At 34.2% G+C, this 11,655-nt stretch overlaps 1 protein-coding gene across 1 annotated transcript; it reads left to right on the top strand.

Annotated features, from left to right (window-relative positions):
* The first annotated feature begins 6,463 nt into the window (after positions 1 to 6,463).
* On the top strand, positions 6,464 to 9,410 carry LOC105156287 (putative late blight resistance protein homolog R1B-17). Its single transcript, XM_011072386.3, has one exon. The coding sequence runs from the start codon at positions 6,614 to 6,616 to the stop codon at positions 9,239 to 9,241; it is 2,628 nt and encodes an 875-aa protein (XP_011070688.2). The 5' UTR covers positions 6,464 to 6,613; the 3' UTR covers positions 9,242 to 9,410.
* Positions 9,411 to 11,655: the final 2,245 nt, after the last annotated feature.

The raw sequence follows: 11,655 nt of genomic DNA, 5'->3' as shown, positions 1-11,655 counted from the left end.
ATACCTGTATGATGGAAGAGGTGGTTGATGCATAATTTGGACACTTACATAGTAAATTCTGATTTGCTTCCTATTTATATGATATGTGTATTATACTTGTTATATAAATAATTTAAATTGAATTTGGATAAACAATTTTTCAAATTTCAATCTCATTAGTGTTTTCTTAGTTCTTGATTAAGGCCCAATAATGGTTTAGTCCAGAGATTAAAATTATGGTCTCGTGAACAAATTAGAGATCATTTTTTCAGTTCCAGATGATATGGGGTCTGTGTCTCATTTAACGTGAATTTATTATAACGCGGCCAATCAAGCCAGATTTTATACATAATCAATAAGCTGTTGGAGTTTCCATAAATAATTGTATTTTCTAAATTAAAATTGGATGTATGTCTGGTGTACTACAATTGGACGATTGTAGGTTTAAATTCTATATATTTGGGTATTTAGTCTATATTCATAACAATTTTTTGAATGTATGTTTCAATTTGCACCAATTTTGTTAAAGAAAATCACTTAAATTTAGGTTTTCCTAACTTATTACTCAACTTCAGTCATGATTCATTAGATTTCAAGACATAATTGTTGTAAAATGCATTGTAAATGTTATACATATAAGTTGTCTATACTAAAAATTCAACCTCTGCAGTCAAGGAGTAAGCGGCAAGTATCTAAACACAGCATACGGAGACTTCTTCCAACGTGGATTTCGCCCTCGGGTCGGCTTCCCACAAAACTTGAAATACTCCAAATCAATGTCATCCTTCTAGTACAAATTCTTACACGCATCGATCTTTTTTATGGGTAAACCCAAATTCTTTATCAACTTTTTTTTGCTATTGTAATCTCTTGGCAGGGTGTGACCCAGGTGCAATATTTTATTAGCCTACTAGGATATTTGATCATATGATTGCTCAAAAATATGGTCATCCACCTTGATATCCACCAACTCACCAACTGTTGTCAATTGAGATTGGGTGCAACCGTTCTATAATGGCTGGTCGGTAGCATGTACAATATTATAAAAATGGTCTACCAACCCTGACTTATAATCATAGGGCCCACCGCTATAATAATATGAAGAAGGACCGGCATAAAAAAGGCAAGACCTCGTACTATCATCAAGTACAACATCGTGAGAAAAAGAAAAGTAACTCGGCCCGACTACATTAAAAATCATCCGCTGCACCCAATCCATATGTTGTTCATCACCCCAATGTGAATAATTATCTCAACATGGGCAGCTGGGGTTTGATTCTTAGGCACTGGAGGGACTCACAGCATCAAAATATTCCTGCATCTTATCCTCGCCATGAAAAGTCCAACTATAATATTCTAGTAGAAACCCTAGCATATACAAGTGATAACTGACATAGTCGGGTGTTCTGAACTTCGTATTTTTGCTTTTTTGGCGAGGACACCTAATTTTGTCTCCATCCATATGTCCACGCTGACCGTTTGCCTGTTCTATGAAAGTCTTAAGCCCATATTCAATCTCTGATGTCAGACTTGCCTTCCCTAGGAGGTTGTTATCATACATCCATCTCCTCAATTCTTATAAAATGATGGCATATATAAATCACCATATTCACACATAAATATATATATTCAGTTAATGTTCTAATTTGACGACCCACATATTTTAAAATATTACTGTATTACGTACACTGTTTAGGTGAATGCATATAATTAACATGATATAAGACTAACAAAAAATCATAAAACTAAAATAAGTAAACTACAATTAATTTAATTAAAGACAATATAGTATTAAATTAGTCTGTTACCTGGTCAACCAACTTAAGTGCTGATCAGCAATAGTTACGGTCTAAAATTCGAGTAATAATCTACAAGCCATAATCAGATGTATATGCACAAAAATCAGAGTGTTGAGAGTGTTTGTGGTTACTAAGAATTTTTAAAATAAATGAAATGAAATAAATGCATGTATTTATATAATTTTTTTTATAGCGATTTTCGTAACGGCCTTTGGAACGCCTAAGATAGCCATTATAAAATGTAGCTGTTATTTTATAACGGCATTTGGAATGACTTATATTAAAAAAGAACCGTTCCAAATATGACGGTTCTTGTATCATCATCTTTTCGTGCACTTTGCAACCGTTTTTGCCACTGCTATTGTAACGGCTGATTACTTGATCAATTATCCATTACAAAAATATACAATTGTTACAAAAATCATGGCAAAATAGTAACTGCTTTTGACACACTCAAAATTTGTAACAATTTTTGTAATAATTTTTGGCAATTATAAATAAATTTATTTTTATTTTTCTCTCAATGAAGCCAGCAAGTCCATTCTTACTTGAAAAAAAGACAGGATTTGAGGCAAATCTTGGAAAGGTCTTGGAACGGATTAGAAATCCGTCCTTATAGGCAGCGTTACAAAAATTTAAGAACAGTTGTCCAAAAATCATTCCTAATTGGGATGGTAACTGTAACTTTCATTGAAAATCATTCCTAATGTCGAATTTTTTCAAGTTTTTTTTTTTTTCGAATTGGAATGGTTAGGGGTCGGTTTTGGAGCGGCTAAATAAATATTCTCGGGGAACTTTTGTTATGGACTTTGTAATACTCGTGCCTAAATTTTGGAACTATTTTTATTTGTAATGATAATAAATTTAGGAGTGGATTTTGGAATTGTAATCTGACACAGATTTAGGAATAGTTTAGCTTAATTAGGAACATATATGTACAACTGTTTTACTAATAGTATTAGGAACGATTTTTCTTAGTTTGGAACAGATATTAGAAACTAGAATAGTAATGGTATTTGGAATGGTTATCCACTAATTTGAAACACCTATTTGAAAATGGTATTTGTAACGGTCTATCCAGTTTAGGAACACGCATTTAGAACTATTTAGTAACGGTACTTGGAACAGTTTTCTGCTTAAATTTGTAACATTTTCTTTGCCATTATTAAAACCATTACTACTTTTTTAATTTTATCTTTTTTTCATAATTTATTAATATATTTAATAAATTTGAACAAAATTGATACATTTTAACAAATTTTCATATATAATTAAATTAATTCAATGGATTTTTAATTAATTGTATTTATAAATTTAATTAATTGAATAAATATATGAGTGTGATGGTGATATCAATGTGCAGCTAAAGAGGTGGGCTTCAGACCAAGGCCGAATACTCGGTCCTTGTTCTTGCCCCTGACTACAGCAAGTCCATCATCGCCACCGAACCTCTGATTCGACAGGGGCATCGTGGTTCTCTAACGATCCTCTAGCATCTTTTAGAACGTATCCTACAAAACAAATAAAATTGTTAGTACTTTTAATAAAGAATTAATTATTAAAAAATAATATTAATAATTTAGGTACTTATCGCCACCTTCGTTGCCCTTGGCTCACTCCAGCCGTCGTCCTCTTTTTTCTTGTAGCACCGCTTGAATAATTCCATTTGCTTGGACGACCGATCGAACTCTGTCTCCTGTAGAAGAAAAATACAATTAGCAATGATTTTAGAAAATAATGATAAAACAACATATTTACTTACCAACTTCCTCTTCTGCATGCCGATTGAGGAAGACCCTCCCTCCCGGTACATAGTCGAGGATGCCGTGGGGTTTGCCGCCTGGATCACCTTATTTTTTAGGACTCCTGCTAGATATCCTCACCAGCCTAGTATGTCTGGAGCTGGAGCACACCTCGTTGGCGGGCCAGAGTGTCCTAAACATGCTAGACCGAGCGACAAAAAAAATCTTCCGAATGAACTTACCGGCCCACATGTTGAAGACTTGGAACATGGACTCATCGTCACAGTCTCACCAGTACGTCATCTGCGGCAATAAAATTAAACATAATATTCGTAAAATTTATTAAACAATTAGATTATTAGATAAAACCAAATTAATTAAAAATTGACTATCTTCATGCTCTCGAACCAGAAATGTTGGTGCTCTGGCGGCACCTACCTCAACCACAGCCACGAATGTCCCTGCACGACCACATTAATGCGCTCACGGAACCGGCGACTGGACCTTAAAGAACATGTTATATTAAAATATTTTCAAGTTCAAATATAAAAATGAAAGCTAAAGTAATCTTGCGGAGTGCAGAAAATGAGCAAGAAACAGATATCCTTGCTGTTTTGTCGAGAATGAAAGTGTAATAAGTGTTAGTGACTTGACTTACGTTTTTTTCCTCCAATATGACCTCAATTTATAAAGGAATTCAGAGTAAAATTCGTGAATTAGTTATAACAAGCTATATATCAATAAAAAGTCACGAATGTTAGCTAACTTACAAAAAGTATCCAGATTTGATTTGGACTTATCTTAACACTATTATGACCGTCGAATAGTCATAGCCTAATCAACCCAAAAATTTGAGAAATGGTTACTAGCTGCATGATTTGGCCAATCCAACTAATATAGGGGTAGTTAGCTGAAGATCTTTTAGGGTGGCATAGCATGTTATGAAGAATCTGTGTGTGACATATTGTTCCTGATATTCGCCAAGTATCGAATCAGATCTGTTCTGGGCCCTACCATATCAGTTCAAGTCTAGAAATATTGATACCTTTGGTTTGGGCCAACCAGAATGGTTCGGGCCCACTCATTTATCTTGGGCTTTTGAGAAAATAATTGAGGGACATCACTTTTAATTTCCAAAATGGCGTTACTATAAATTTTTTCTTATATATATAGTTGATATGTTAGTCACAAAATTAGAGAAAATTAGATTTTCCCTCCGTGTTATCATTAAAATAATTGTAGTACCTCATGTTTTATGAATTATAAATTTGATCCTTCAAATTATCATTTTCGTACACAGGTGGTCCCTGGTCTCAAATTAGTGGAGTTTGAAGAATTACTTGAATAGTTTCTGCCCGCGACGTGACCAAAAGCATTAGACAATGGCCAAGTTGCTTATTAGAATTAATATTAATGGACACAAAAAAGTTGGCAGCCTGTGGATTGTCAATCAGTATATACAACAATCCAATATAGAATACTGACACTTTCAAACGTCCAACTAATATTTGGATTATCACCTCTTCACACTGGAAAAAAAAGATTATAGAAAAAAATCAATTGATAATTTTAATTTTGTAACTAATTATATTATTATTATTATTATTATTATTATTATAATTATTATCATTATTATTATTATAATTATTATCATTATTATTATTATTATTATTACTACGTACTACTATAGACTTTGCCCACTTAAAGAATTAACGACACATATATATTTGTGCTAGTACTTATATATTTCAAGCCTTAAATATTTTTTTTGGTTTTTGGTAATTTTGATACTTTGATACTTTTAGTTTTATCTTTCTAGAATCGCTAATAAATTATGAAATTTTTTTTTATATATTTAGCAATATTGAACCTTTTATTGTCGGATTTTGCAAAAAATATTAGAATAAATCATGTGCGCCTCATGTGGTTTAATCAAATTGGAACTTTTGTTTTGATTGGTTCACTTTTGCCGACATAGATAAAAATTTAAAAAAAAATAATGTTAGACATGATTCATTCTAAAAACTTTCACAATAATTCGATACTGGAATGATCAAATTTTTAGAATATAAAAAAGTTACAGGAGTGTTTCGCATTTCCTAAAAAATATAAAGGATAAAAGTATCGAAATCGCGAGGGGCACATGATTAACTCGATAATCTTTGCAAGATTTTTGGCATGGAAAGGATTAAAATTGTAAAATATCAAAAAATTACAAAATTATTTTACAACCCTATATTTCAAATCATCGATTCAAATCTTTATTATTTGTACAATTAATATATAGTTTTATTGGTACGTCAATTATTGATTTATAATTTGTCTATTATTTTTGAAACATTTTTTTATGTTGATTTGAGTACCACGCACCACACTGTATAAATTAATATTGTCTGTCTTTTGATTTAAAATTTAAGTTTGATTTTGATCCACAAATAGAACGGGTTCCTTGTCTCCATCCATATTATGTCAACTCTCTCACATGATCTATCAAATAACAATAAAAATATAATATCATTAATATTACCCGAATAAATTATATGATAAGTTACTCTTTTGTTAATGAACAAAAATATGCTGGCAATTATTGAGCATGTGCAATGTTGGTTCTTAACATATTTCTTGTTTCTTTTTATTAACTCCAGAGAATTTTTTGAGATATTTTATATCAAAACTCGTGATACATTCATACAAGGAAGTCGTCAACTTTTTATTAGAAAAGTTGAAAAAACTATAACCTTTTCTTTAGGGGATCATGGGTTGTTGAGGCTTCAACTACATGGACAGAATGATAATATTATTTATTAGTTTAGTCTGTATTTTAATTAGAATATGGCTGTTGTTGAATTAATTAACTCTAGATAATCTTTTGACTTACAAATTAATCAAGTACTAAAGCAATTAATTGAAAATGCAATTCTTGATCCAGCCCACGTATTCGGTTTCCGATTTAAGGAGCAGCAAGAAGTTGTTTTTCTTGCACAAACAATAACCATTTCACATTGTGTTGTTTCTCTTTTTTCCCTGCACGTAACTATTCAACAAAAAACCTCAAGCTGAAAAGCATCATTGGAGGGGCGGGGCTTGTTCGAGATGGCAGTAGCAGCTTATGCAACTTTGCGTTCCCTCTTACATGTCCTTAACAATCTCCAGCATCCTGCTCGTCTCCGTCAGCTTCATGTCGACACAAATCAAATTCAGGGCCTACAGGAGACTGTTAAGTTCTTGCTTGACTTTCTCGAAGCTCATTCCCAAAGAATAAGTGAAGAAATTGGAGTTCTGGGGAGGCAAATTGCTGATGCTGCTGCAGAAGCAGAAGAAGTTGTTGATCGCCATGTAGTGGATCAGCTTCGCTTCAGATCTCAAGAAGAAAGTCATTGTATGGAAGCCCTGTCATCTTTCTCTCAAGATATAGACAAAGTAACTGTTAAGTTAGATTCCCTCACAAAGGAGTTGACGAAGATGGTGAAAGAAGGAAGGGCAGCTGACGCCCAAGAAGAGCAGTGCATAGTGTCTGTTCCTGTCAAATCACCAAAAGTGCTTCCTTCGGGTGGCAAGAAGACTACTATGGTGGGATTCGATGAACACTTGGAACAAATAGTGGATAAGCTCACCAGAGGTGAACCTGATCTCCATATCCTCCCCATTGTAGGGATGGGTGGCATTGGTAAGACTACTTTAGCTCAAAATATTTTTGATCATCCATATACAGTTCACTACTTTCCTAAACGAATTTGGTTTACAATATCTCAAGAATATAATGTACGGGAACTTCTTTCATCCCTTCTTGAAAATGGAAAAAAGCAAGAGAGTAATGAAACTTCGGCCGAATTAGGACAACGATTGTACCAAAGTTTATTCGGGGAAAGATATTTGATAGTTATGGATGATGTATGGAGTGTAGAGGCTTGGAATGATTTAAAGTTGTTCTTTCCAAATAAAGGAAAAGGAAGTCGAGTTATGCTGACTACTAGGGAGTCAAGGCTGGCGATTTCTTTAGGCTCTCTAGAACCTTATTCATTAGATTTTCTAAATGAGGAAAAAAGTTGGAATTTGTTTTGTCAAGAAACCTTTGCACAAAAAGATTGTCCTTATTCGGATTTGGAGGAAATTGGTAAGAACATTGCAAAGAGTTGCAATGGACTTCCGCTAACAATTGTTGTCCTCGGTGGGCTGCTTGCAAACTCCAACAAGACACGGGAATATTGGGAGTCTGTCGCAAAAAATGTAAGCACTTTTCGTAATTCAAAAGATTACGAGGGATGTCTAAAGATATTGTCTTTGAGCTATAACAATTTGCCCGTTCATCTTAAACCATGCTTTCTCTATATGGGTGTTTTTCCTGAAGATTCTGAGATTCGTGTTTCCAAACTAATCAGATTATGGATTGCTGAAGGATTTCTAAAACCAATAAGAGGTAAAAGCTTGGAAGAGGTAGCAGAGAAATACTTAAGAGACCTTATTGGTAGAAATCTATTTTTGAGTCTTAAATTTGGGTTTGATGGAAAAATAAAAAAATGTGGAATCCATGATCTTCTGCGAGATTTATGTTTGAGAGAATACGAAAAAGAACATTTCATTTATGCCCCAAAAGTGCAATGTGTTGGTGCTGGCGGTGTGGAAGACAAGTGCTTCATGTGTGGCATTGGGACCTCACTCCAAAGGATAGATCTAAATGAAGTGCATGATGTCTCACAACTGACATCTGTTGCAAGTGTTTTGGTCTGTAACACCTGCAAAAATAGGTATCCGAGTCTTAGTAAAGCTAGAGTGGTGAGGGCAAGATTAGTGAAAAAGTTGGGGCGTTCCGCTGAACAAGAAACTCTGCACCCTACTAGCTTGCGATATCTTGAGATGATGAATATGACTGATTACGATTTTTTGTCTCCATCTACAATAGCTTTACTCTGGAATCAAGAGACTTTTAAACTTTTCTCTCTTTCCCTTCTCAATAAAACAACTCTACCATATGAATTGTGGGATATGCCACAGCTTAGGCATTTTCTTGGTTTAGCTCAGTTTGTTTTGCCTAAGGAAGCGGCTACTCAAGATGTCGTTATTCTGGAAAACCTACATACGCTTTCTGGTATGAGAAATTTCAGGTGTACCGAGGAGGTCCTAAGAAGAATACCAAATCTGAAGAAACTAGGTATTTACTATGATGGAAAGAACAAAATAGAATGGACGTACTATTGTCTCTACAATCTTGTCCGTCTACAAAAACTCGAATCACTTTCCATCAAAGCTGAGTTTCTTTCATTGGAGAATCTCACGTTCCCGACTTCACTTAAGGAGCTGCGCCTGGAAGGGTGGAATATTCCTTTGGACAAGATGATGAGTGTTGGTTCTTTATTGCCTAATCTTGAAAAGCTTGTATTGGAACTTAATTTCTTCAAGGGGCGCGTGTGGGATCAAGTTGAAGGTGACTTTCCTCGGCTAAAATTCTTGAAAATTTGTAACGGTTATGGCCTGGAGCGATGGAGGGCAGAAAATATCCACTTTCCTAATCTTGAGATCCTCTTTCTAAGTTACATGCTGCATTTGGAGGAGATCCCTGCAATTCTTGGAGATATACCTACACTCCATTCCATTTATTTGGATGTTTGTGATGATTCTGTCATCGATTCGGCAAAGCAAATAGTGGAGGAACAACATAGCTATGGAAATGAGATTCTTCAACTTTATGTAAATGGAGAAAGATATCAAGTTGGTAGTTCCTAGCCGCTAGAACTCAAACATGATATTGTCCCACAGCACCTCAATAAATCTTATGGGAGATCTCCTGTTTGTCTTTAATGTCGTCTGCGCGTGTCGAGTGAATGGGTGTAAAAAAAAATAATATTTTCATTGTACCAATTATTTTATTTTAAAAGAGTAAATGTCAAATGGATCTATGCGATTTGATCTATAACAGTATATATAACACCATGCATGCAATCATAGACATCATCATATATTATCAATAGTGACTCTTACTTATGCTATCCCTATAAGTGTACATAAGATAATTTTAGTCAGTTCAAAATGTAAAACATCTAAGTTATAACTGTAAGGGAAAACAACATTTTTTAGTTCATTAACTCTGACCTTATTCAATTTTAATCCACTAATTCTGATAGTTATCAATTTTAGTGATTTGGAGCCAATTTTTTGATAAAATAAAAGAAAATTGTTAATGCATCATTTAATTGCTTAAATGTGTAAGATTATTTATTACATGTCATGAAAACTAGTATAAAATATAAATTCAAAGCATATTTTTATGCAATTTTATCTTCTTTTTTTTTTAATGTAAGAGCTTATGTGGGGGATGAGATAAAAAAAAGAATATCCAGGGGATGAGATAAAAAAAAGAATATCCACTTCAAGTGCCAAGTCATTTCTTAGTGCCACATGCGACAAATTAAACCATGTACAAAATTAGTGGACTAAAAACTATAATTACTCAATAAAATAAATCCAGTTCAACTGCCACATCTGACTTTAGTGCCACGTGACATAACAAATCCCCAAATTTATTGGCATGTGCCATGCGCATGCTAATTTTCGGCGAAAATTAAAAAAAACAGCTACCGAAGTACTTAATTAAAGTATTTTTTTAAATGTACTGTGTAAATTATGATAATTGTCATATTTAATGAATTAAAATTGAACAAGAGCCAAGTTATTGAACTCAATGTTTTTCCCTAATTTAATTAATATAATAAAAAATTCAGTAAACAGTCATATCAAAGTTGGTATATTTTTATTAAATCTAGTAAAAGAACTGCAGACGCGATCAACTTAATTTCAATAATTAAATAATCAAGCCTTTGTCTTTTGATTGTATTGTAAAATTCTAGTTTTATTATATATTTATGAATTTGTTTACCATTATTGGAAAGAAAAAAAAAACAGTACACTCCACTATTTTGCTCCTTCATGCACCATGTGGGCTGCGGGTTCACCATAATTCTAAACCTCTAGCTGGACGTAAGTTCGATGTCAAACTTCTCTTCAAAAGGATCAGAACGCTTTGACTGATGATGGGTATAACCCACTTTAGTATGGAAAAGACCAAATTATCCTTGAAAAGGGCAAAATTACAGGAAGATCCGCGTACTTTTATTCACCCGACCCTCTAATCTAAATTGAAATATGCAAATTCTTTTGACTGTTCAAGTTAACCACGTAGTCGCTCCAAATCATTAATGGATTTTGAGAAATGAAATACGTACGTTAAGCTAATCGGGTTCGTTCCCAACTAAAATCGTTCGACGCTCAAGTTAGTTCGAGTCAATGTACAAATATGAGATCTGAAGATTTATAGTATGAATCAATAAATACAAGTTATCTCAAATGATTTGAATTCAGAGTATTTATAAGGCCCAAGTGTACAGTGTTGGCTGGCCGCGTGCTACCATCTAGGTGTTTTAACTTTTTATTGTGCGGTGGAGAATTCATTCTTCCAGTCAAGTGGTTTTGTAGGTTCTGGCTCGGGTTGGGGCTCCGACGACCCATCCCCAGCATAGGTGCGTGAACCTTGCTAGTTCTTTTGGGTTATTTTGCCCTTAAATGAGGGGCTTTTTCCTCTTTTTGGCTTGAATAGGGGTAATACCTCCATTATTACTCACCCGCTTCTTCTAAGTGTAATTAATTATCTTATGAGAAGGTGAACAATCGCGACTTTCATTCGAACCGTCGCTTAACTTCTCTGTCCTCCACGTGTCTTCATCTAAACGGTTCCCCACTGGCGCGTTTCTTCATGCAATTCTCTATAAATACCCTTCATTTTCAAATTTTATTTACCATCTCCACTACCTGTCAGAGCTCGCTGCCTACTCCACTTCGATATCGACCAGCTCTCTAAGGTACACATGTCTTTCTCTAACTCTTCTAATTCCAACTCTAATTCAGGGTCTTCTGCGACTTCCCCTTGATTTGGGGAGCGATCCCAATTCGTGTCCCAACACGTGTAAGTCTCTCTAGGACTGCTAAGTCTGAACTTCATCTAACAAATTCTGCACAACAGGAAGTATCCACACATGTAAAATACCAGGAAATGCTAACTACGAATCCTTGGTCTAGTGTCGTTAATACTGTAAATCTTCCATTAATCGCATTAGGAAAAATATTATATTCTCAATAGTATGAAG

Source organism: Sesamum indicum, linkage group LG1 (genome assembly GCF_026168435.1).
Source record: "Sesamum indicum cultivar Baizhima isolate 11 linkage group LG1, ASM2616843v1, whole genome shotgun sequence".
Lineage (NCBI taxonomy): Eukaryota > Viridiplantae > Streptophyta > Magnoliopsida > Lamiales > Pedaliaceae > Sesamum > Sesamum indicum.
The sequence above is the reverse complement of the archived record's forward strand: the minus strand, read 5'-3'. Positions and strand labels throughout refer to the sequence as shown.